The following is a 27,418-nucleotide window of genomic DNA, read 5'->3' as shown; positions in this document are numbered from 1 at the left end:
TGGAATTCTCATCCTAATTTATTTTTCTGATACTGAAAATCAGACAGTCCGCAATGTGCTTTGTTTGTGAAAAAGTAGAGAAGTTCTTTTCCTTTCTTTCTTTCCCTTACAAGGTCCCAAAAAATCTTTAACATTCCTTTTTTTTGCACGGCCATTATACCTGTATGACCTTTTATACATAAAATAAATGTTTGTCAGTGAGCCAAATACACACAAAATCCATTTTACCAACGCTGTACTGCGTAATTTTTTTTATTTAGTTTTAAAAAACACAAACGCGAACACAAAAACCAAAAACAAAAAAACACCCGTCTTTGTTCTCAATGGTTTGAGCTTCTGTTATCAACCCTCAGTTAAAAATTGGTCTACAATAGGCCTGGTTTCCCCTTGTGTCCGTTAGATATCCCATGTTTGCAATCTTTTTTAAAACAATTGGTCCGGTGTATAATAAAAATTGCCTTAATTCAGTGGCTTTATAGTATTCAATGTCCTCTAAACTTCTTGGCAAGCGTGGAAAATCTTTCGGCACATAATTCTTCAAAAACAATAATTGATTATTAATATCATTTTTATCAGTCTCGGGTAAACGATGATTTTTTTTCCCTCTTATCCGAAAACATAATTAATCTTTTAACTACGCCTAGAAATACAAGATGCATGCCATCGAGAGGAACTTGAGATACGAAACCAATATTTAGCTTTTCGAAAGGACTTGTATCTTTATGGAATTCCTCATCTAATTTATTTCTGATACTGAAATCAGTCCGCAATTGTGCATTTGTTTGTAAAAAAGTCATTCTTCCATTAACAAAGGTCCCTTCTTGAATGCATTTTGTGCAGGCATTATAGCCTGTATGACCTTTAATACATAAAATAAATGATTTTGCAGGAGCATCACAAAGAAGTTTACCAACCTTTACTTTTATTATTTTTTTATTTATGTTAAAACCATTTTGTTCTAAATGTTTGAACTCTGTTATAAACTCAGTTAAAAATTGGTCTACATAGGCTGGTTTCTTGTGTCCGTGATATATCCCAGCCGCAAAAGGTTTTTTAATATTTTTATTAACCAGATTTAGATCTATGGAGATAAGAATAGGCCAGAGTTGACTTTTTGAAGAATTAGATATCGGTAAACCATCAATGTTTATGTTAAGAGGTAATACTATTTCTACATTTTGCATCAAATGTTTTTGCATATTTAAACTATTATTAATTATCCTACGTAGTCCATTCTCTATGCCAATGTGACAATAGAAACCTGGAGGAACACTTTTAAGTTCATATGGACATGAACTTGGTGTTTTTAAAAGAGTTCGCGAGTCTTTTGCTAATTGTGGAAATATCACTCGTAGAATACCCAACAATTCATTCATGGCAGATTGACTAAGCAAATGTCTGTATTTTAAAAACCATTGTTTCACAGCGTTAACTATGAAATCATTTACAATAGGGAGATTATTACATAAATTTTCAAATGATAAAGAAGTATCTGAACAGTTAATTTCTTCAATCACATCAATATATTCCAATGGTTCAATCTCAATTTTTTCTGGAATCTCGGGAATCACATTATCATGGTTTTCACATTGTTCTTGTTTTTCATTATGTTTCTTTGCAGTATCTACATTTATATTTGTAGTATTTACATTTATGACAGTATCTACATTTATAATTGTTTTTATGTTATTAGGCAAATTATTCGTCTGAATTAATTGTCGATTCAACTGCAAGATGTGTATTAATTCTTTTTTTACCATCCGTCTCATATGACGTTTTGTAACAAAACATTTTTTTATTTTAGCCATTATTGTTTTAATTTTTATGTCAGTATTGCTATTATTGACTTGATAAAAAAATCACTGAAAAAATTAAAATCATTCACATGAGATGCTCATATAGTTAATACGTAGTTTTTAAGATTTTATGGTATTTAACGTTATTAAAATAATATATATATACACAATATATACTTACATGGCAGGAATCTCGAACGTCACCAACAGGCAGATCCATTGCTTCCAGTTATAAATAAAGATGAATTTAAAATTTAATTATAAAACGACTTATAAAACCTCCAATAAAGCCCAACAAACACAATTGTCTTATTATTATATTTGGGTATTCTTATTCACATACGAAAGCTCCTGAGACGAAACGCCGCGCTCCCTAGTTACGCGTATCAACTCGTTGCTAACGAACGAGCGGTGATTATTATAGATTCCTAAAACATTCTTGGAACATGTATGAGATATTTGTGGTATAGTAAATATGTTACAATAGATTTTTTTTAAGTCACCACAAGTGAAATATTTTTTTCGACTGTCGCAAAGATAAATTGAGTACATATATGTATAAAACACGATTATTTATAAATATTTCAATTAAATTTTTAAATAAAAATATGAAACTATACTTTTGTTTACTTAACTATGTTTTGCATGTGTTCGCGAACGCGCTGCGTGAACAAAGGATCGCGCTGCACAAAGGCTGAGTCACTTTTTTGTAAAACAAAGACTTTAATAATATCACACACGTATTGACAAAATACTATAACAACTTATTACAAAACCTTAATTATCTTTACAGTGAAATCGGAATCAAAAAATCAAAATGCGGAATAGCGGCGGTCGTCAACGAATTTTGCGGTTTATCTGATAAGCGGTTTGCGATATGTTTTCACGACGGAAAAGCGATAAAGCTGGCAAGCGGGGTGAGAGCTCCTCATTTATAATTTCCGGAGCGGAGCCCACCTTCGTGTGACGCGCCAATAATTTTGCGTCTTTTTAAAGTTGCGCGAGGTGACCTGAGCGTATTACGCGTAATTGGCCGCTGTCAAATTTGACAGAACAACGGCTGTTAGAAAGCATGCGCGAGCTGGCAATCACGATGATTATTGGCGAAACGAGGCGCCCGTGAGAAGCCGCGCATGCTCAAGAAAATATAATTATTCGGCGGAACGGTTGCGACACCGTTAATTGTTTATTTTCGAGCGTGTTTTTATACGACAGGATAATTTGTGTCGCGATATGTTTTCCAGAAAAAAACATATAAAAAACGATATGCCTGTTGACTTGCGATCGGAAGCGAATATTCTAGAATATTCCATTTAAAAATATAATATTTTATTACACAAGTAGTTTTCTATTATGCGTTTCAAACATTCCCGCCCGCCTTGTCGCACAGTGACAACATATTGTGGTATTTCGGTCGCGGAATCGCAAGTCGATAGTGATCGATGGTGGGGCAGGCGCGTCGGCGCGGCGAGGTTCACGTGATGATCGCGTGTAAAGTGAATTGATCAGCTGAGCCGCGGAAACACGTGGTGATCACGTGTTGCGAATCGATCAGCTGAAACGGCGAAAGTATGTGGCAGATGTGAACGGCGAGTGACCGATGCAGTGAGCGGTGAAAACGAGACAAGTGTTATAGTGAGGTGGTGAGTGAAATGAGTGAAGCGTGACAGTTGATATGGTGCATGACGTGATGATCGTGTAGTGAGTGATGCTATGCGTCAACGTGCGGTGTAGGAACGTCGTTCACGCCCGGAAGAAACACGAGCTTGACGAGTGGGCGCACGAGCTCGGACGTGGCCGTTCGGATCGTCACTACGCGTGTAACTCCATCGTCCCCGGGATGCAAACGCGATATGCGAGCGAGGGGCCATCGGTTCGGGGGGGTGATCTCGGAGCGAACGAGGCAGAGATCGCCGACGTGGGGTGCAGGTGCATCCTTGAGCCACTTGGTGCGTGGGGCGAGTCCGTGCATGTATTCGGATGACCATCGCTGCCAGAAGTGATCCCTCATCCGCTGCAGATGACGCCAACGTGACAAGGTGGACACCGTCTGCTCTGTCAATGACGGTTCTGACAAGGCGAGGAGCGGTGTCCCGATGAGGAAGTGACCGGGGGTCAGCGCCGAAACGTCCTCTGGATCATCTGAGAGTGCCTGCAACGGACGTGAGTTAAGACAGGCTTCAATTTGTGCAAGGAGTGTGCTCAACTCCTCGAACGTGAGGGTGGTCGCGCCGATCACCCGACGGAGGTGGAACTTGGTCGACTTTACGGCGGCCTCCCATAAACCACCAAAATGCGGGGCCGCTGGCGGGTTGAAGTGCCAGCGGATTCCTTGAGCGGTGGCGGCAAGGATGACACTTTGACCTTCGGCTGTCGCTGCGTTGAAGAGACCTCGCAGCGTCCGGTCTGCTCCGATGAAAGTCGTGCCACAGTCGCTGTAGATCTCAGCACACAGGCCCCTGCGGGAGACGAAGCGGCGCAGAGCGGCGATGAAGGCCTCCGAGGTGTAGTCTGAGACGACTTCTAAGTGAACGGCCTTTGACCAGAAGCAGACGAAGACTGCGATGTACCCCTTGTGCGCACGGTGTCCACGCCCCTTGCTGGTCCGGAGGAGGATTGGTCCCGCGTAGTCCAAGCCGGTGCTGAGGAACGGTCGAGTTGGCGTTACTCGCTCCCGAGGAAGGTTACCCATCGGAGGCTGTGGTGTGGCGGCGCGCCATCGAGTGCAGGTTATGCATCGGTGTAGCTGCTGTTTGACGGTAGTCCTTCCTCGAGGCACCCAGAAGCGCAGGCGGAGCAGGCCGAGAGTCAGTTGCACACCTCCGTGCAGCGTCCGTCGGTGGCAGGAATCGATCACCAGCCGAGTCAACCATGATGCCGCCGGGATGATCATTGGATGTTTCTCGTCGAGTGGTAGCTGAGCATGTTTGAGACGTCCTCCGACGCGCAGCACGCCTTGATCATCGAGGACCGGACTCAACATCGCTAGGTGGCTTCGTGGTGGGCTAGTGCGTCCAGCAGAAGCCGCAGCTACGTCCGTAGGAAAGTGGAGCGCCTGCACCACTCGCAGCCATCGAAATAAGGCGACGTCCAGCTCGTCCGGATGCAATAGACGGCCAGGTATGGCGTCACGTCTCGCCTTATTGAGCCATCGCCGACACCATGCCGTAACCCGCAGCAGCCTGTGCAGCGTTGGAAATCGGAGGAGGAGGTCAGGTTCTGCCGAGACCGGTGCCTTGATTACCAGACCGGTGGCTCGCTGCTCCGGGAGGTCATCCTCTGGGACGTCGATGTTTGAACCCGGCCATGCAGTCTCGTCTCCTGAGAGCCAGGTAGGTCCTGTCCACCACAACTCATGATTGATTAATTCAGCAGGAGTAACACCGCGCGATGCGCAATCTGCAGGATTCTCTCGTCCAGCGACGTGTCTCCATTGAGCGTCTGGAAGCAGGGTCTGGATCTGAGATACTCGGTTGGCGACGAAGGTTTTCCAACGAGTGCTGTGTCCGCGGATCCAATGAAGTGTGACCCTTGAATCTGACCACAGATGCACCGGCGTCGTTGTCAAACCGAGAGTAGCGCGCACGTGGAGCATGAGCGTGGTAAGTAGAGCTGCTGCACAGAGTTCCAAGCGAGGTAACGACACCTGCTTGACAGGCGCGACCTTCGATTTTGCCATCAATAGGTTGATTGACGTTTTTTCTGTTGCAGCGTTGCGGATGTACACCACGGCGGCGTATCCTCGCTCTGAAGCGTCGGCAAACCCATGGAGCTGCAGTTGCGAATGGTCGTCTCCGGTGCTGAGCCAACGATCCACACGGATGTGATCCAGCAACGGAAGTTGATTCAGCAGTTGTCTCCAGCGGTGTGCGTCCTGATCAGGCAGCGGAGAGTCCCAATCCAGCCGTTGAAGCCACGTAGACTGGATCAGAATTTTGGCTCGGATGACGACAGGCGCTAGCCAGCCCATTGGATCGAATAGTCGAGCTGTCTCGGCCAAGACTCGTCTCTTCGTGAGGTCGGTGGTTGAACGCGGACGTATGGTGAAGGAGAACCAATCCCCTTGAGGATGCCATCGAAGACCCAGGGTGGCGTGGCTCTCTCCTTCCCACGAGCGCGGTCCGCGTTGAAGCCGATGTTCCGGCGGAATTCCGGTGAGCACCTGCTGGTTGTTGGCAGCCCACTTTCGCAAAGGAAACCCGCCCGCCGTGCAAAGACTCCGTAGTTCCTGCTGAAGGTCGATAGCATCTTCCAAGCTATCGGCGCCGGTGACCACGTCGTCGACGTAGCAGTCGTGTCGCAGTGCCTTGACTCCGCGTGGATATCGTGCCTCTTCGTCTGCTGCGAGTTGATGAAGAGTCCTGATGGCGAGGAAGGGTGCACACGCTAGCCCATAGGTCACGGTCCTCAGCTCGTACTCGTGGACGTCGTCAGAGCTGTTGTGGCGCCACAGGATAGTTTGCAGGCGACAGTCCTCCGGATGCACGAGGATTTGTCGGTACATTTTCTCGATGTCCGTGACGAGCACGAACCGATGCCAACGCCAACGAAGTAGGACGTCAGCGAGTGCTGGCAAGAGATTGGCTCCAGTGAGGAGGTGCGAGTTCAGCGACTCTCCGGACCGTGTGCGTTGGGAGCCGTTGAACACAACCCTGAGCTTCGTGGTCGTGCTCGACTCCTTGAGGACCCCGTGATGCGGTAAGTAGCACCTGGGACCAGAACCTGTCGTAAACGTACTAACCTTCTCCATGTGTTGCAGGTTTTCGTATTCATCCATGAAGTCTCGATAGAGATCACCGAACCGACGATCTCGTGCTCCTTTCCGCTCCATGGCATCCAGTAGGCGTTCAGCAGGTCGACGAGTCTCGCTGAGCGATGTCGGCGGCGGTGAAGTAAATGGCAGCCTCACCATGTATCGTCCACTGGACGTGCGTGTGACCGTGCGCACGAAACGTTAAACAAAAACTATTTTCAAAATATTATAAATTTATAAAATATTAAAAATTCAGTGATTTATTAATGTATACGTACTTTATTTATTAATGTATATATACGTACCTTATTTATATTAATGTATATATATACGTACCTGATATTTACTAAAAAGCTTTTGTGTTATTATTTCAAAAACGTTGATGTAACACAATTGTACAAAAACAATTGTACAAACACAAATATATAAAATCTGCAATGCAGTGTAATATTTTTGAATATGTTACAAAGTAAATGTTTCATATAAAACGTTCATAGAATATTATGAAATTAAATGTTTCAGGAATGTCACAAATGTAACATTGCTGTAATGTCTCTGAACGTTACAAACTAAACATCCCAAATGAAACGTTTATGGAATGTTTTAAAATATATGTTTTATGAACGTAGCAAATGTAACATTGCTGTCATGTCTCTAAGGTTACAAACTAAACATCCCAAATGAAACGTTTATGGAATGTTTTAAAATATTATACATGTTTTATGAACGTCGCAAATGTAACAATGCTGTAATGTCTCTGAACGTTACAAACTGAACATCCCAAATGAAATGTTTCTAGGATGTTGCCAAACATTTCTTTCCTAACATTTCAAATTATCGATATAACAGCCAAAATGTTACATTTCTGGAACAGTGCATGAATGTTGCAATTGAAATGTTATTTTGAAACGTTTACGAAACATTTCATAAACATATTTATGTAACGTTTCAAATTTGCAATATTATTGCCGAAATGTAACATCCCCTGTATGTTTCATGTTTAGCGGGTATATATATATATAATTTTTCTTTATAAAATCAATAAAATCAATGTTTACAAGCAACTATTATAATAAATATATATATTTAAAATACATTTAATATATATAATTTTGATTTAAACACCCTTTATACTGCGCATGATGCAACACGCCTTAACCGAACAAATATTTTGGAAAATCGTTCGTTTATATACAAACAGCAAGTGAGTAATACAATATAGAATATAATATAAAAAAAATAAAATTACATAACTTAAATAATGTATAATAATAGAAGTTTTATAAAATGTCCCTTAATTTTCTTGCTTCTTCTGACATTATTTCATAATGGTGTTTTTTAGTTTTACAATTCCGCTATTTTTCTCGTTTTTCTACTATATTTATTTTTAATTTCATTATTTTTACTATGAAAACCGCTTTTGTAGAAAGAAGTTGTTGATTTATCGTTGTCTCTCTTTCATATGCAGATTCATTGTTGTTTTGTTTATTTTTGTTTCATAATTTGTTATTTTTTGAAAATAATTTTTAAAATTATTTTTATTCTTTTTATTATTTCCCTTATTTATATATATGTATATTGTCCATAATTCTTGCGCTGTTCACATCAATTTAATTAAAAATTTTTGAACACTGTGTTATATCACATTTAAAATTGTGATTATTTCAATAAAAAAACATTTTATGTGTAAAAAATATATTTTTTATATTTAATAAATTTTATATATATATATATATATATGCATATGTAAAATATTCTCTTTCTCTTTCTCTCTCTCTCTCTCTCTCTCTCTCACACACACACACACACACACACACACACACAACGGGGGCCAAATCTCTCAAATTGGTCTCATGATCAATTAGCCTGGATTCGCACCAGGAGCAAAGTCTGTTGGTAATGTCAAACGAATTTAGCCTGGACTTGCACCAGGGGCAAAGTCTTTTGGTCGAGTCTACGAAATTTAGCACGGACTCGAACCAGGGGCAAAGTCTTTTGGTTCAAGTCTACGAAATTTAGCACGGATTCGAACCAGGGGCAAAGTGTGTCGGTAAGGGGCAAAGTCTATCGCACGAAGATGGCGGTCTCTTCTTTAGGCAGGCCTTTGGCGATCTGTCTATTAATCTGTGTCGAGAGAGTCACAGAGAGATGCACGACGCGTACGCGTGATAGCGGCGTGCGCTGTCGTTTGCACTGTGGTCTGCGAGAGTCAAAAGTCAGTGAGAAAAAAATGCACTGGTTAAGATTCACCGGTGCGGTGCGCGTGATAGCGGCGCACGCTCACTGAGAGTCACTGTTAATCAATATAAGTCACGATTAATCATTGAGAGTCACTGCGATTATCGTAACGCAAAGCGCGTGCTTGCGGCGCTTGCGGATAACTCGCGAATGTTCACCGCACTCAATTAAGAAAATCACTGGTGCGTGATAGCGGAGTACGCGTGAAGTCATTAATCTCGAACGGCGTTTAACTGCCGTCCGAATGCAAAATTGCAAAGCGCGTGATAGCGGCGCTTGCACTGCAAGTGACACTTCAACGAAATTCTGACTACTCAAATGCAGAATTCGATGTACACCGGATACGTGAGGGTGCGTGACCGTCACGTGGCCGGAGCGCCGCGGCTTAGGCCGGAGCGACGGCAGGCGCGCGATCGAGAGAGCCGCAGCTAGAGAGAGAGAGAGCGAGAGAGAGAGCTTCGGAGCGCGCGGCGTGATATCGTCTCTCTCGCTCTTCGCGTCTTGGAGAGAGCGCGAGAGAGAGAGAGAGAGAGAGAGAGAGAGATCTTCGGAACGCGCGCGACGGTGATCCGTCTCTCTCGCTCTTCGCGTCTTCGAGAGAGAACGAGAAAGAGAGAGAGAGAGAGAGAGAGAGAGAGAGACTGTTTCGGAGCGCGCGCGACGGCTAATTGTTGTGTAGCGCGGTCTCACTCCCGCACACGGAGTCTTTCTACTCCAAACGAGAACGCGTAATTAGCGGATTTCTCGTGCCGCGGATCATTGCGTTTTTAACTTTACTGCCCCGATTTAGGCACACGAAGCAGAAATTGTCAATCGTTCGAATAAGGTACGAAACAAAGGAGCCCGTTCTTTTCGCGATTTCACTATCACTCGATCGGTTTTTAAAATCCGGCTCGAAGGACCATTTTATATGTATAAGATTTAACGTTGTAGGATGCCGGGTTAACGTGATCAAATGATTGTACGCGTTTTGAAACGGTTTAAATTAGTTTAACGTATAAGACGGGCAACAAGAGCCAAATCGCGGATGACAATGCGTTATCCTAACGAAACTAAATAATTTTCCGTTAGAATTAAATACCGGTGCACAAGGCACCAAATTTTACTTGGACACGGCCAAGATTTTAAAATATGAAATAATCTCATATTTGAGATTTAATTTCAATACCCCCTTTTTTTTTTAACCCCCCTACCGAAATTAAATAAATGAATGCAAGAGAAAAATATAGATCCGAAAATCGCTGAATCGGGAAACGAACCCGAGACCTTTCGCTTGCCGGGCGACTGCTCTTCCAGCTGAGCTATTCAAATCCTTTCGATTCTATACTTTTCTCTGTTATATATATTAATGTTGGTAAACAAACGCATTTTTAAGCCAGCGTGTATCAATATAAGAGTTTTAACAAGGCTCTGTAATATAAATATAAATTTAACGTATAAGACGGGCAACAAGAGCCAAATCGCGGATGACAATGCGTTATCCTAACGAAACTAAATAATTTTCCGTTAGAATTAAATACCGGTGCACAAGGCACCAAATTTTACTTGGACACGGCCAAGATTTTAAAATATGAAATAATCTCATATTTGAGATTTAATTTCAATACCCCCTTTTTTTTTAACCCCCCTACGGAAATTAAATAAATGAATGCAAGAGAAAAATATAGATCCGAAAATCGCTGAATCGGGAATCCCCGATTTTCGGATCTATATGTTTCTCTTGCATTCATTTATTTAATTTCCGTAGGGGGGTTAAAAAAAAAAGGGGGTATTAAAATTAAATCTCAAATATGAGATTATTTTATATTTTAAAATCTTGGCCGTGTCCAAGTAAAATTTGGTGCCTTGTGCACCGGTATTTAATTCTAACGGAAAATTATTTAGTTTCGTTAGGATAACGCATTGTCATCCGCGATTTGGCTCTTGTTGCCCGTCTTATACGTTAAATTTATATTTATATTACAGAGCCTTGTTAAAACTCTTATAAATTAGTTTATTCACTTTCTACAAGTTCGTCGCGTACCGAGACTTATGTTTCTCGGCGCTCGCTCTCTCGAGGACTGACTCGAGGGCTGCGCGAATTTCGGAGCTCGCGTAGGGCGGCAGCCGATCGGGGTCCTCGATTGGACCATCAGAAAATCAGGCGATGTACACACGCCAATTAGCGGCGAGTGTACACGTTGGTTTCACGTGTTTCCTTGGCGTAAACACTAAGGAATTTAACAAAAAAACATTCTAGAAAATTCGATCGTCCTCGAGGATTCGATCCGAAGAACGAATCTTCAACAATGTGGAAAGAATTTTATTAGAATTTCTCTACTATTTATTATGTTAAAAATAATAATATGTATCACAAGAAAATATAAAATATGTTTGATTAATTTTACTATACAGTTTAGTAAAATTAATCACACATATTTCATATTTTATTGTGATAGATATTATTTTTAATGTGATAAATATTAATCAGAGAAATTTTAATAAAATTCTTTTCATACCGTATTGTCTCACAATTACCATAACTTTTAGGGTAAATTTTAAGAGAAAATTCTCTCAGTGTACCGATTAATTATTAAAAATTACTTGTAAAAAGGCACACGTTACTCGATGCGGACGACAATTGTTTACACGGCAAGGACACGACAACAGACTGCGGCGACGGATGACGCAACGCGTCGCGACGCTTCGCGACACGTCTAGACGATAACAATCACGCGGCGTTGCCGAACATGTGATTGACGCGAGACATGTATTAAAACGTATAATAATTATGTTATTAAAAAAGGCATATTATAACGTATTATAATTTTTTACGTTATAATACATTTTTTTTAATGACTTAACATTATCCGCCCGTTTTGCCCTTTCTTTTTAAGCGAGACGTGAGAAAAATGATTATGTTTTGCGAACAAGATGTTCCATGTATAAATGTATTGGTCGTTCTTTTCAGAGCGGATTGACTTTGGTCGCTCTGAAAAGAGCGGATTGACTTTGGTCGCTCTGAAAAAAGCGGATTAATTTATAATAGGTGCTCAAAATGACCACCATCCATCCTTATGCAAGCTCGCATGCGTTTAAATAAATTTAATTGGACGTTATCCATTACTTCCTCTTCGATATTCCAAATTACATATCGCAATCTGGTTTTGCCCGGCTTGCCAATTGTACCTCTCGATTCGAGAAGTAATCCATGAACACCTCAAACAACTTCCTTGTGCAGTGCACACTCCTAATCCTGTCCAAAATCCCAATCCAAGAAAGATTGTCGAATGCTCTACTTATATCGACAAATATGCCCATTACGTACTTTGATTCGGCCGATTTCACGCTGCTGACCGCTCTGCATATTGCGTCCTCCGTTGATCGTCCCTTTATGAAGCCATATTGATTGTCGGAGCACATTTCTAGACTTTCGTAAATTACTTTGTAACGTTGTACCATGATTCTTTCGTACACTTTCCCAACAACTGACAACAGTGAGATTGGCCTGTACGATTTAGGATCGCTCGGATCCTTTTCAGGGCTTTTGAGCAGCAGTTTTATATCCGCCTGTTTCCATTGCTTTGGAAAGCTGTTTTTATCAAAGCATGTGTTGAAGAGTGAGTAAAGTGCGTTTGGTGCTGCTTTCCAAACTATTTTTAATATTTCCGCTGTTATTTTATCCGGACCAGGAACTTTTTTCTTCTTTGTTCTTTTAATTGCTTCATCTATTTCGTCCATTCTTATTTCCTGTTCCATATTGTAGTTTAAGTATTCGCTATACCTGTTCTTTATGTTTTGTGAATCCTCTGCTTCTGTACTTTCCTTTCCATCCGGCATTAATGTTTCCAAAAGTCACTTCGCCGATGAAGTCCAATCAGTTGTAAGATCGCTACCTAATTTAATCGTACTTAGGATATTACTATTTTTAATCTTTCCCATCATTAGCTTGTATGCCAGTCCCCAAGGGTTTTTCGTAGTGTTCCGGTTCACGAAATCATTCCACGAGTCCTTTTTTGCCTTTCCAATCTCTCTCTTGTAGTCCCTTCTTAGTCTGCAGTATATATCAAAACTGTATTCATACGCCTTTTCATATTTAAGTTTCCTGTACCGTTTACAGCTTCTACGAGATGCCGCCAATCTTTTCTTTAAGTTGGTCAGTTGTTCGCTCTACCACGGTAGTGTTTTCCTAGACAGAGGTCTTCTCCTACTTAGATTGCTACTGCATATAAGATCAATCTTTCTATTAAATAGATTAACGGCGTTCTCCGGACTTGTATTTGTGATTTCTTTACAAAAGGTCCCATTGAGTTCTGATTTAATAACATCGCCAAACTGATCCCAATTGACCTTCTTTAAGTTATAGAGTTGTCCTGTGATTACCTGATTTGTTTCTGAATTTTTATTGTTGTTATGTTCAAAGTATATACAATTATGGTCTGAGGAAGTCATTTTCGGGAAGACCTTCCAATCATTAATATCCTTCAGGACTCCACTATTCACCACAGTCAAGTCTATATTGGCCTCTCCTATTATAGTAGAGAACGTTGGTTCGTTTCCAGGCTGATTCAAAATGTATACATTTTTATTTATTAGGAAATCCTCGAGTAATTCGCCTTTCGCGTCGTTCTCTTTGCAGTACCAAGTTTTGGAGTGAGCATTGGAGTCCATTGATATGATCATGTCGTGGCTTTTGAACGTTTCTATTATAGTCTCCAACTTATTAATAAAATAGTTTAGCTCCATGGAAAATTGACAATAAACTGATACCAAATATAAGTTTACTTCATTATGTATTATATGTGCGCAAGCTATATGTTCGTCCGTAAACTGTTCGATTTTTGTGACAGTTATTTCCTGATTATATACAACTATAGCAGCTTTTGTATCTGTCACCTTATTACTTTGAACAACTCTTGCACCAAGTGAAGCGCAGCCTTTGACTTGTCCTTGGAATACGTATGGTTCTTGTATCAGACACACATCAATGCCTTGTTCCTCTACTTTTAATCTTAATTCGTATGATGCCGTCTGCGAACGGCCAACATTTATTTGAAAGAATTTTATCATTATGTATAATCTATTTTATTCTTTACGATTTCAGTTACTCTTAGATACTCCGGGCATCTCTTGTCACTTACAGTATGATGTGTGTCTTTCCTTTTAGCTATTGTACAATTAGCGCAGACTGCAGATTTCTCTCTCTCTCTGAGCAATTGGTGCTTATATGGCCCGCCCCCCCACAGTGTCCACAAGTGGGGGTCTTTTCCTTGCAGTGTTTAACACTGTGGCTTAAGCCTAGACAACGGAAGCACCTAGTCAAGGCTAAGTAATCATTAACCTTGTATGATCTCCAGTCAATATATAGTCGTTCTTGCTCCAAGAGTTTTCTTCTTATCTCTCCTGTCACCTCTATTACCCAGTTATTAGTATTTCTGGTTTTAACAAATGTGTTGTATCTGTATTTAACCCTGCTTTCATTTTCCTGCTTGGCGATTCCAAGTTTTCCAACATTCTTAGACCAAAATTGTTCCATAAACTGCTCCTTTGTGACCGACTTTTCTACGTCATATACTATCATACTGGGTCCAGTTTTCTTAGGCAACTCTGTTTTCAGCCCGCATTCATTGTCTTCTATTATCTGCTGGATCTTTTTTAATTTGTTTCCACCTTCCGTTTCCACTAGAATGCCTCTGTCTCCCACCTTTCTCATTCTTTTAATCCTTATTTCTTTAATTAACGGATTCATTTTCTTTGTAAGTTTTTCTTTGACATCCTCACACGTTAAATTGTCCTTTTCATTTAAAGGCTTAACAATCATTACCGAAGAATTAGTCTTGAATCCGCTTTTTAGTGTAGTACGTTGGATAATTTCTTTTTTTTCTGTTTCAGATGCTGCTGTTCCGGACCATGGAGTGAACGCCACTTGAACATAGGACATCGAACTGATAGAATTTTTCGATGCCAGGTAAGTACACTTTAATTTTTCTCTCTCAACGATACTCTCTTGTAATTTCCCTTCTAGTAGCACCCACTTAGACAATATGAACTTAATTGTATTCTTATTGATTTTATTGCTTTTCCATTAAAGAGAAACTCTTCTAGAGCTTAATCTTTAGATCTCACTTCTTCTAGCGTACCTCCTTTTCGTCCTTTTCAACTTTCGGGAGCCTTTTGTTCCAGTTTCGCTCTTCCACACTATTCGCTTGCTTTTTGAACAGGTTCAGAAAAATAAACTCCTGAGCCGAGGCGCCCCCGAAGAGGGGGCCGTCGGCCGGCCGAGCCACGAGGGCAAGTAGGTGTGGGACGCTATAAAACCATCTCCGCTTCTCACACCCGGTTCCCCCCGTTCATCCGCCCCTCCCTCCCGGTGCCCTACGCAGCAAAAAGGGTCCTTAGATACCTAAAGGACTCCAATGACTCTAAGGACCTGATCCTTCACACAACAAGCCGCCCCTTGACGGCATTCTTAGACGCTCCGACTGTGGAGGTACTAAACGACCCAAAAATCTCGCACATTGCTTATAACTTTAAACTTGGCAGTGCAGCAATAGCTTGGGAGTCCCAGAAACCAAAAGACGCGTCTCGACCTATGCTCTCTACCAGAAGCCGAATACATAGCTCTATCGGAGGCTGCGAAAGATGGCCAAATATATCCGAAAATTTCTACAAAAGAAACATTGAGCAAAATTGGGGACATCACGATCACACCAACAACCATCATTGCGACAATCATAGGAGCTCGAAAGCTACGCGAAGAACCCGGTTCTCACTCTAATCAAAACACTAACATACGTACCACTATGATCCGGCAAAAATCTATGAAGAAGGCGAAATAGATGTTGCAAAAATACCGACAAGTAAATGAATCGCGGATTTCTCCACGAAGATCTTATGTATTTCAAATCACGAAAAATTGTTTAAAAGGTATAGGCAACATTTACATTTAAAGTAAACAATTGATAGAAAACAAACTAGGATCGCGAATTCAGGGAGGGTGTTGAAACTAAATATATTACACCAATAGAACCGGCGCTTAGTCAGACTTGTGCCATCTTCTCTACACATCCACTATCGACCATACCTATCGGGGGTCATGTATACTCTACCTCATTCATTTCTTTTTCGTAAACCTTTTCAATTCGTTTCAAGTCTCTCCACACAGGTATCTCCTCCCTGGGTTAGTAAACCATCATCGCTAATGATACCACTTTTCAACTGTTCGGTATTTTCGCCATCATTGAGAAGGAAAAACAGATCGCGAGATTCACCGAATCACTATGTGTCGACATCAATTGCGATAATCGTGTCTATCAATAAATATTCTCCCCGGCAGCAAGTTTCTCATCTTCTCGTTGTCCATTGACACCATCAGGATTAAATCATGGAAACACAGACATCCATATTTATAACGAATATAAGGCGCCCGCGGGACGGGGACGGCGAAACGCCGCATTAATCTATGATAATATATATATAATCTATATGATACTACCTCCATCAATAAATATACATAGATATACATCTTTCATTTTCAGAAATAAATATTTTTAGATCGGCTCTCACTAATCACTAATATAATATGGTGAAATGCTGTCTTCTAAGCTGGGGCAATAGAGCCAAGGAAACGAAACAGAAAAATTAATTAAACGGAACTGTACTCATCAATTTGAGATCCCAAAGTTCCACATATAAATTAATTTCGAAACTTACATATGGAGAAATAAGCGAGAAGAAATATAGGTCCGAAAAGTCGCTGAAGCGGGAATCGAACCCGCGTCTTTCACTTTCCGGGCGACTGCTCTTTAACCAACTAAGCTATTCAGACCCCTTTCGATCCTATATTTTTCATTTGCCTTTTTAGTAGATGTTAGTAAATACCGCCGTGATTAGCCCAAGGCGTGAATAAACTCAGAAATAAATATTTTTATCGGCTCTCAATATAAATAATATAAGTATGCTGTCTTCTAAGCTGGGCAATAGAGCTAAGGAAACGAAACGAAAAATTAATTAAACGGAACTGTATCTCAATTTGAGATCCCAAAGTTCCACATATAAATTAATTTCGAAACTTACATATGGAGAAATAAGCGAGAAAAATATAGGTCCGAAAAGTCGCTGAAGCGGGAATCGAACCCGCGTCTTTCACTTTCCGGGCGACTGCTCTTACCAACTAAGCTATTCAGACCCTTTCGATCCTATATTTTTCATTTGCCTTTTTAGTAGATGTTAGTAAATACCGCCGTGATTAGCCCAAGGCGTGAATAAACTCAGAAATAAATATTTTTATCGGCTCTCAATATAAATAATATAAGTATGCTGTCTTCTAAGCTGGGCAATAGAGCCAAGGAAACGAAACGAAAAATTAATTAAACGGAACTGTATCTCAATTTGAGATCCCAAAGTTCCACATATAAATTAATTTCGAAACTTACATATGGAGAAATAAGCGAGAAAAATATAGGTCCGAAAAGTCGCTGAAGCGGGAATCGAACCCGCGTCTTTCACTTTCCGGGCGACTGCTCTTACCAACTAAGCTATTCAGACCCTTTCGATCCTATATTTTTCATTTGCCTTTTTAGTAGATGTTAGTAAATACCGCCGTGATTAGCCCAAGGCGTGAATAAACTCAGAAATAAATATTTTTATCGGCTCTCAATATAAATAATATAAGTATGCTGTCTTCTAAGCTGGGCAATAGAGCCAAGGAAACGAAACGAAAAATTAATTAAACGGAACTGTATCTCAATTTGAGATCCCAAAGTTCCACATATAAATTAATTTCGAAACTTACATATGGAGAAATAAGCGAGAAAAATATAGGTCCGAAAAGTCGCTGAAGCGGGAATCGAACCCGCGTCTTTCACTTTCCGGGCGACTGCTCTTACCAACTAAGCTATTCAGACCCTTTCGATCCTATATTTTTCATTTGCCTTTTTAGTAGATGTTAGTAAATACCGCCGTGATTAGCCCAAGGCGTGAATAAACTCAGAAATAAATATTTTTATCGGCTCTCAATATAAATAATATAAGTATGCTGTCTTCTAAGCTGGGCAATAGAGCCAAGGAAACGAAACGAAAAATTAATTGACTTTTCGGACCTATATTTTTCTCGCTTATTTCTCCATATGTAAGTTTCGAAATTAATTTATATGTGGAACTTTGGGATCTCAAATTGAGATCCAGTTCCGTTTAATTAATTTTTCGTTTCGTTTCCTTGGCTCTATTGCCCAGCTTAGAAGACAGCATACTTATATTATTATATTGAGAGCCGATAAAAATATTATTTCTGAGTTTATTCACGCCTTGGGCTAATCACGGCGGTATTTACTAACATCTATTAAAAAGGCAAATGAAAAATATAGGATCGAAAGGGTCTGAATAGCTTAGTTGGTAAGAGCAGTCGCCCGGAAAGTGAAAGACGCGGGTTCGATTTCCGCTTCAGCAACTTTTCGGACCTATATTTTTCTCGCTTATTTCTCCATATGTAAGTTTCGAAATTAATTTATATGTGGAACTTTGGGATCTCAAATTGAGATACAGTTCCGTTTAATTAATTTTTCGTTTCGTTTCCTTGGCTCTATTGCCCAGCTTAGAAGACAGCATACTTATATTATTTATATTGAGAGCCGATAAAAATATTTATTTCTGAGTTTATTCACGCCTTGGGCTAATCACGGCGGTATTTACTAACATCTACTAAAAAGGCAAATGAAAAATATAGGATCGAAAGGGTCTGAATAGCTTAGTTGGTAAGAGCAGTCGCCCGAAAAGTGAAAGACGCGGGTTCGATTCCCGTTTCAGCGACTTTTCGGACCTATATTTTTCTCGCTTATTTCTCCATATGTAAGTTTCGAAATTAATTCATATGTGGAACTTTGGGATCTCAAATTGAGATACAGTTCCGTTTAATTAATTTTTCGTTTCGTTTCCTTGGCTCTATTGCCCAGCTTAGAAGACAGCATACTTATATTCTTCATTTTATTTAAATAAAAACCCTATAGATAAAACTTTATAACCCTAACATATTATGAATTGTTAAATAAATCGCAAAACATTATTGATACTATAATTATTTGGTGAATAACATTATTGATAATAATAAGAGAAATAATAGAAAATGGTATTGTGATTGTGATTGAAACAAACATTCTTTCTAAACAGAGTTCGATTATAGTATACCATAAGTTTCTTGATTTAAAATGTTCTATATTTAAATCATTTAATTATTTTTTTTGTTCAAGTACATTTAACAGCAAAAACTGCATATACGTAGGTATGTATTTAACTCTACTGCCATTACTTGAAACAAATACATTATTTGATATTAACAAATTGGAACTCTGGAATTACGAGTAATTATTTTTCATTGTACAGACTAGGTTTAAATTTTTGAAGACCTTCTTTTGAACATGGCTTGACCTTTTCATTTTTATGATTTTTTGGAGATAGGGTGAGAGAGGACGAATGAGAGTAAGAGAAGACGAGATAGGCGAAAAAGGGTGAAAGAGGACGAAATTGGGTGAAAGAAGGCGAAAGAGGACAAAAGAGGACGAAAGAGGGTGAAAGGGCCCGGGGTGGGGGTTTTTGCTCGCCTGCCCCCCTTCTGTCGTCCCGACCCCCGTGCCCCGCCCCCGCTTGTGCCCTCTTGCCCCCGCGGGGGCCCGCGGGCCCCCCACCTCGTGCCCCGTCCGCCCTGGGCGTGCGCCCCGGGCGCCAGGGGGTGCGCCCGCCTGCCCGCGGGTTCCCCGGGCCCCCTCCGTGCCCGCGGCCTCCCGCCTTCTGGGGGCCTCCCCCGGGGTTCGCGCGCCTGCCGCGGGGGCCCGCGGCCCCCGCGGGTCCCCGGGTGACCCTGTTGCGCGCGGCCGCCCGCCCCTGCGGTCCCCCCCCGGGTGCCCGCGGTCCGCCCCTGGTGGGGCGCCCCCCTGGTGCCCGCGGCCGCCAGAGGGTGCCCGCAGGCCGCCCGCGGGTGCGAGGCCGCCACGGGTGACCGACGGCCGCCCGAGGGTGGGGCCGTGGCCCGCGGTGCCCGCGGCCGCCCGCGGTGACGCCGGACCGCGCTTTGCCCGGCGAGCAACGCCCGGGGTGCGCTTGACTGCCCCCCGGGTGCCCGCGGGTGCGCCGCCTGCCCGCGGGTCGAGGCCGCCCGCGGGTGCCCGGGCCCGCTGGTCCCCGACGACGGCCGCCCGCGGGTGCCGGGCGGCCGCAGGGGCCCGGGCCGAGGCGCCCGGGGCCCCCCGCGGGTGCCGGCCGAAAGCGGGGTCCCCCCGGGTGAAAGAAGACAACAGAGGGTGAGAGAGGAAAAAAACTGAAAAATAGGAACGAAAAGGGTGAGTTAGAGCGAAGAGGGTGAGAGGGGGGAGTGGGGTGGGGGCGGGGGGGGACTTAGTGGCGGGGGGTGGGTGGGTTGGGGCTGTGTTGGGGCCGGATGCGCCGCTCTTTCTTATCTCTATACTTTCTCTCTATAATACCCCCCCCTGGACTTCAGCGGACGCGGAAAAGAGAAAAGCACTTCTCACCTTACTTTTCCCGACTCACTTTTAAACCCATTTTTCCCCCCCTTGGGGGAAACAAAACGTCACTTTTTAGACCGCGACGATTTCCCGACCGGGGGGCTTGACCGGAATTTTACCCTTTTTGGCTCAAATTACTCGTGAGAAAGGCCGCCTTTTTAAAGGGTTTTAAATTTCTGCAAAATTTAAAATTTTTTATATTTTAGTAGTTCTACAACACCCCCAAAAGATGGACTGTTGGATGGTGCAGGATAAGAGACTTGTAGTGTCTTTTTTCAAAAGCGTACCTTTTAGAGTTTGAACAGGGCCCGGAGACACTACCCCAACCCCAGCCAAACCCCCCCTACCCCACCGACTCCACCCGCGTCTTCCTGATAAAGGTGAAACACCGAGGTACTGCCTCATTTGGGATTGAGAGTTGAGACGGTAAAAACGTTCTGTCTTTAGTAAACTTTTGTCTTTAGAAAAAACTGTGTCTATAAGATTTTGTATCTGATACTTGAAACTTCTATAAAATAATCACCAATTTTGTTTGAGTGAGTGTACAGTGCATTTTATTTGTCAAAAATATAGTGAATAATCGGATATTATTTATTTAGATTTCCATTTAATGTCTAACAACATTTTAATATGATGATTCAATCAAGATATCTCCCTTGACCAATAAATCAGGAGGCCTATACACATAGTGATTACATGGCACGGTCGCTCGATCTCAGTATGTATCAACAATGGCACTTGTCACACGCGATGACTTGTTTAGAAACATATGTAACGAGACAAAAAACTGACTTTTTATTATCTTGACATCGTTAATTGTCGTCTTTAAGGGGTTATAACACCTTTGCGTAAGAAATTTTTCCTTTTTTTCATTAATTTTTTTCACATCTAAGGAATAGAGTAATCAAAAAACGGGTTTGAGGGTTGATTTTATTATAGTTTCTAGTTATAAAAATTATTTTTTAAATTAAAAAAATCTTTGAAGAATATCCTGTAGATGGCGCCAAAGATGACCCTTTGCGCTATTCCGGTCCAATCGGTGGCCAGGATTCCGGCTTACTGGTATGACATAGAACAAAAATGAAAAGTTTTTCATATTCTCTGATAAATTTTCCATCGAGGTACGTAGGATTTTTGAAAAATATTAATTTTTGTGGAATTTACACTAATTTGAAAAAAAAGTATAAAAATTTTCACTGAAAATCGTTTATAAAATTGGTTCCCAAAAAAAAACTAACAATTCTATTAAAAAACGGCTACGTACCTCGATAAACAATTTAATTTAGCGCAGAATAAGCTTTGTTTCAAGTTAATCCGATGTAAATTGTGGGAGCTAAGCTGGCCACCGATTTGAAAAATGGTGTTTTACAGAAATCGCATTTAAAGTTTTGCAACGAGAAAACTTGTAATTATTAGGAGCTCACCGTTAATCTGCAATGCCTGCACCATACAGTTGACCTTCTACATTAATGTCCTCGTCATCTGTGGCCTTCCGAGCTGATTTCTGCTGCCTACAAGCTTCTTTAGCTTCCTCGGTCATAGTGCGCTCAGCTGCGCGGATCCGGCGTTCGTCTGCTTGAACGCAGAAATTGTAACAAGCACTTCCAATTATTAGATTTAACACTTGCATAATTTGCATTATGCTGTGCAAACCATCATTAAAGTTGCAAACAGCAATATTTGCGGCAATATCGACGATTGCTTTGTTACTGTGAACAGTTTTTGGTGCTATTGCCCACAGCACAGAATTAAAACTCTCGTTGCTGTTTTGAGTAAACCCGCCAACACAGCGGGATAGCAACTCGTCTCGACTTAATTCTTCGTAAATAGGTTGAATAGCTTTAAAAACTTCATTGTTTAAAGCTGGTTTGTGTTGGTATTCATCTAATTCGTTCTCAGCTTTCGCCTGCTGCCAAGAACACCACGAGTTCTCTCCGATTGGGCAACGGTCGTGCTGCGGTTCGCTGTCCGTTGAAATCTTATGGAATAAAGTCGCCCATATTTCTCGTCTCATAGCTTCAATGGAATTAGAATTTCTACGAATAGCCAGACCATAGTATATTGTCAACTCGTCGATCAGTTTGCCTGTCAATTTTCCTCTGCCTCCAAGACCTCTTACATTTTTTTTCAAATTACGTAATTTCGTGCCCATACGTTTTTGAACATGATCTATACATTCTTTTTTACAAACATTCAAATCATCATAAGGTTTCGAATCTAAAATGCCTTTGAATGTTTTGCTGTCTCCATCACCGATGTAATGAGAATATTTGAAATTGTGCAATTCTTCGGACCGCTGAAACATTTCTACGACTGCGTCTACTTCCATCTTTCCCGACGAACCTTCGTGATTTCTTTCGCAGTTTGCTTCGTGATTTGCAGCCCATTCTTCATATTCGCTTGTTTCTTGCTTTCCGTTCCACAAACTGCAGGCCTTACAGAATTTAGATTTCACTGCAATGTCGACGACTTTTCCCGTGCACCACCCTATTAGTGATACGACACCGAACAAAGACGAGAATCCCCTCTTTCTCCAGGTCCCGTCACCAGAAACTGTTATCCCATCTATCTGTCTTCTTTCCAATGACATCTCCTTTTCTTTTGCAGCTGCTCGTTTCATTGAAATTTCACATACAGTATTAGTGGCAACACGAATGTTTGAAATTATTTTGTCATAAAAAGACTGATACACTGGTACCGGCAAACACATAAATGCACAAAATTTTTTAATTCCATTGATTCCTATACCAAGTAATCTCATTGTAAATACCATTCGGCGATTTATTTCGTAAGCGTGATTGTTTATAAGAGGGCTGGAGTCAATATATTTTGGCACGCATTTTTCACAAATAATACCGATTTTGAAACCAAGACCGCGACGTCTGGATTCTTCAAATTTGATGTTCGAGCCACACGTTTTGCAAACAATTAATTGCGAAATGGTTGTAAAAACGGAAACAAAATTAATGAAACGATACCCAAAAGTATTGTCCACGTGTATCTCGTAATCGTCCGCACTCGTTTTAAGTTTTTTCGCCGACGTGCTCACACTTTCACTTTCGCCTTCTAAAGAATACCTATTTAAAGGCTTCCTTCTACTTATTGAACTTTTACGTGCACGTGAAGTACTTGCTCTACTCCCTTTCTGATCTATATGTAGTCTTTGTTTCTCCATTATTACAACAATTTGAAAAGCCGAAGTCGGTGGTGTAACGGAAACTGTTCGCAGTAAACACACGATTCTGGCATAAAATAAAGTATTATATGATAGGAATATACTGTTTTCTGTTGAAATGGTCACAAGAGACATCTACAATATTATACTAAATTCTCAACTACTCGATAGTTGAAGTAGAAAGGCAGAACTCAGAGAGCGCTCCCAGGTTCTCTCCGCGCGCTATGGCGCCGCGTACAAACATGGCTATTTCGTACATGAAAAAGTTCCAGACCGACTCTAGATGAATAAAATTATATTCTATACATTTCAAAGTATCATTTAAGCAAAAAAAAAAAATTTTGAATTTTTTTGACCCTCAAAGGTGTTATAACCCCTTAATGTTCAATATTACATTTCAATTTATATAATATTTGTATTGCGCTGAGGAAGGCTCGAAATGTCAGCCGAAACGTTTGCTTTAATGTGTATTTCTTATGTATTTATTATTTCGTTTAAATGCGAATAAATGATCACTTCTTATTTATTTCTCGTTCAGTTTAAATGAAGTTTTTTAATATCAACTGACAACTTTGTTATGTTTAATAGCTTTTATAGCCCTTCTTTGTTTACAATTAGTAAGTTATTTAATTACAATAAACTGTCAGATTTGCGAAAAAAATTGTAGAAAACTTATTCATGATTTAGTTTTGAAATTTAGGCCTTCTTGTTTATAATAATACATATTTTAACATTTTGCCATTTTGTAGTCTTTCTCTTGTGACTGGAGATTTAGGTATTTATTTTTGGTTTAAATTTTAGCTTTTCATTTAGATAACTATTTTAGCATTTGTAAACATTTCGTTTTTTTTACTTCTGCTTTTGTCAATATAAAAAATTTCTATAAAGCCATAATGTGTATTTATTTATGATGAATTTCAAATAATTATCCTTAGATTGGACCAGTATTCTTGCCGGAAAGATTAAATGGTTTAAATTATCTCGACTTTTTGCGTGATAAGTTGCCAAATTTACTTTTTCCTCCCGCTGCTATCGACGATATGCCGCTATTTCGACGTAACATCAATTTTATGCATGATGGATGTCCAGCGCACAATGCAGGTTACAATTATTATAAATTATTAAACATATTTGAAAACATAATTTGTTTTAATAAAAATTTTCACGTCTCAATTAAATAACAAATTAATGCAAAGTTTAAATTTTTTTAGTACAACTTATAAAGAATTTACAGCTATTAGTATTAGTTTGAAATATGTTTTTTATATCATAAAATACTAGCTTCTGACAAGGGACCGTTACAAACTGAACAATAGCTACAGCGTAGACAAAATTATCCAAGCATCTTGACTCTCTTTGGATCACTTTCCACCCAAAAACTAGACCGGAAATGAAAGAAATACAAATAATAAAATAATAAAATAATTTTTCTAAAAATTTTTTTTTTAATGTTTTTAAATTTATCCAAGCATCTTAACTCTGTTTGGATCACTTTCCTCCCCAAAACTAGACCGGAAATAAAATAAATATAAATAATAAGAAAATAAAATAATTTTTTTTAATTTTTCGATACCTATCGTGCTTCCTCGTTTTTTATTTTATTTTTTTACCTGTTATCTATCCGATTCGACTCCAATCTGATTAACCCAAACCAAAATCCGCTTGATACTAATGAGCCATAACATACTAATGATTAGGTCGAGTCGGACATAAATGGATTGATTCACTGGAAGTTTATGTGCAACTCATTGATTATACAATGGTAGAAACAGAAGAATTGCTTACAATGAGCGCATTTAAAATCTGACATGTTGAAACATCTTTCAAAAGAGCAGCAATCCATTTCGGAGAAGCAAAAACAATAGTCACACAGGGTAATAAACTTGGGTGGTCGTTCGGGCAAGTACCCTGCCTTGTAAAAGGCATAGCAAATCATATCCCGAAATCGATCGGCACGGAACTGGAAATGAGCGAACGCTTGCAACTTAAAGTAGTTGTTTCGTTGCCATATTTTGAAGTCATCGATCTCGAGAGTGTCACATATAAAGCGAATGAAGACCTTCAACAGTCGAAAGTAGTACACATCGAGTGGCTGCGTGGTTCCAGTTGTTCCAGGAGGAATTAACATGCGCTTTACAACGATGTCGGGAAAATCGGCTGCGATTTGGTTGAAACTGGCATCATCCTTGTTGCTACTCCACGAGTCGCACAAGAGAAGACACTTGTCGATATTTGATTGCCGCAGTTGGGCAAAGAAAACTTCCCAAAGGTACGTTTGCAAATCTGACTTATTCATCATTGCGCTCGTTCCAGGATAAGCGTTGATGTCGAGTGGAATGACGATGGTGCTTGGGAACTGGGGATCGTTGCCTTTGCCTAATGAGCTTGATTCGGAACTTTTTAAATACAAGGTGGACATTAACGTCCCGTCTATACTGATCATGGGCATAATCGTATAGGAATGGGTGGTCGCATTCTTGGACCCCACCTCCACATAGACCTGCTTTGCGCCTCGAATGTTCATGGTTCGGTACCCATGCATCTCCTTGTTGAAACCCGATTGATCGATGTTTACAACTTGAAAAGGAGCGAATCCATTTTCAACCATGGTCTTCTGAACATCCTGAAGAAACTTCTCTCGCATACGTGCTCTCATTTCTTCGTCACGGAAGAAGTTCCTTCCAACCTTGTGGGTTATACTTCTAGAAACAATGTTGAATCGTTGCTTGAATTTCAGCAACCAGGAAGGTGTGGCGCGATATTGGGTTCGTGTGTCCACCAATTGAGACTTTAACTTTATAGCCCAAAGGCGGATCAGCCTATCGGTCACGATCTTATTTCGGGCTCAATGGTCCAGGAACTGTTCATACACCTTGATGTTGAGCTGCCGCATAGCGATCTGTCCGAGATGCTTCCGCTGTGCCTATTTTTTCAGGCTTTGTAGTTGCTCATCGAGATAGTAATAACTCGCCACAGATCCCATCTTGCGCTTTTTGCCACGGTGAAGAAAGTTGTTCCAATTGTAATCAATCTGATCACAATATTTTCCTTCCTGCTTGGTCCAATACGCCCAAGCCTTCTCGAATTTCTCCTCGTTCATATCCTCAGGCTTGATCAGGACTCGTTCAGATAGTGTTGGATCAAAGTCCGGATCCTCCTCGAGATCATCCTTTACTTCATCCTTTCTTTTCGGATCAAATTCCTCTTCGGATACATCAAAATCAGGGTCCGGAACCAAACAATCCTCACTGTCGATAATGATCTCACCAGAAACCAATTGCTTCGACAGTTGTTCCGCCATCGAGACCACATACTCATCGAAGTTCTGGTTCTGGTTCTGAACCACAAAAGACAACTCGTTCATGTCAATAGTGTGAATCTTGCATAACATGGCAATGACATTCGTGATCTCGATCACGGATTGTCTGGATAAAATATTCTGTTCGGAATCCATTTCAATAATCTATATCGAATCTAATGAATCCTTGAACCAAGAACTACAATCGAACAATAACCGAATCGACCGAACCTGCCAGAATCGACAAGAATTCGCCAAGAACCAAACTATCTTCAAACTACAGAAGCCAAATGAAAATCAAAGGAAAAGATCCAACAACAAACCCAATGATGCCAAATGTAATGATTAGAAACTTGACCAAAACCAAGATAACGGAACTTTCGAGCGGTTCCACAGAATGATAAAATTTCGGTGATTAGGTAATCAACTGTAGGATGCTGACCAGTGTGCAATATTGCGGATCACACCACACCAAAAAAATCACAAAGGACTTCAAGACAATGACAATTATTTGTTGTTGTTTATTGTTTGGATCAATTATGTGATAAGGCTGTCATTGCCCAAACCTATTACAATGCAAGTATAATGCGTAAACGACGTTACACATAGAAAAGCACAAACTCATATAATCGAAAAGAGCAGCAGTGTCTCACTACAGTTGATTAC

At 40.7% G+C, this 27,418-nt stretch overlaps 2 protein-coding genes and 1 non-coding gene across 4 annotated transcripts; 1 reads left to right on the top strand and 2 right to left on the bottom strand.

Annotated features, from left to right (window-relative positions):
• Window positions 1-3,507: 3,507 nt before the first annotated feature.
• Window positions 3,508-6,708, bottom strand: LOC114932856 (uncharacterized). Its single transcript, XM_085484139.1, has one exon. The coding sequence runs from the start codon at window positions 6,706-6,708 to the stop codon at window positions 3,508-3,510; it is 3,201 nt and encodes a 1,066-aa protein (XP_085340265.1).
• An 11,792-nt stretch (window positions 6,709-18,500) lies between these two features.
• Window positions 18,501-18,575, top strand: TRNAF-GAA (transfer RNA phenylalanine (anticodon GAA)). Its single transcript has one exon. It is a non-coding gene; the product is annotated as a tRNA-Phe (tRNA).
• Window positions 18,576-21,705: 3,130 nt separating this feature from the next.
• On the bottom strand, window positions 21,706-23,737 carry LOC146722636 (uncharacterized). 2 transcript variants are annotated; one of them, XM_085484141.1, is made up of 2 exons: window positions 22,557-23,737; window positions 21,706-22,487 (listed from the first exon to the last, which is right to left on the bottom strand). In XM_085484141.1, the coding sequence occupies exons 1-2, from the start codon at window positions 23,587-23,589 to the stop codon at window positions 21,706-21,708; spliced, it is 1,815 nt and encodes a 604-aa protein (XP_085340267.1). In that variant the 5' UTR covers window positions 23,590-23,737. The 2 variants fall into 2 exon arrangements, with proteins under 2 accessions (XP_085340267.1, XP_085340266.1); XM_085484140.1 differs by having other exon boundaries at window positions 21,706-23,737.
• Between the last annotated feature and the right edge of the window lie 3,681 nt (window positions 23,738-27,418).

The sequence above is a fragment of the Nylanderia fulva genome, unplaced genomic scaffold (assembly GCF_048542155.1).
Source record: "Nylanderia fulva isolate GAGA-0341 unplaced genomic scaffold, ASM4854215v1 Scaffold295, whole genome shotgun sequence".
Classification (NCBI taxonomy): domain Eukaryota; kingdom Metazoa; phylum Arthropoda; class Insecta; order Hymenoptera; family Formicidae; genus Nylanderia; species Nylanderia fulva.
This window is presented reverse-complemented; position numbering and strand designations above follow the sequence as displayed.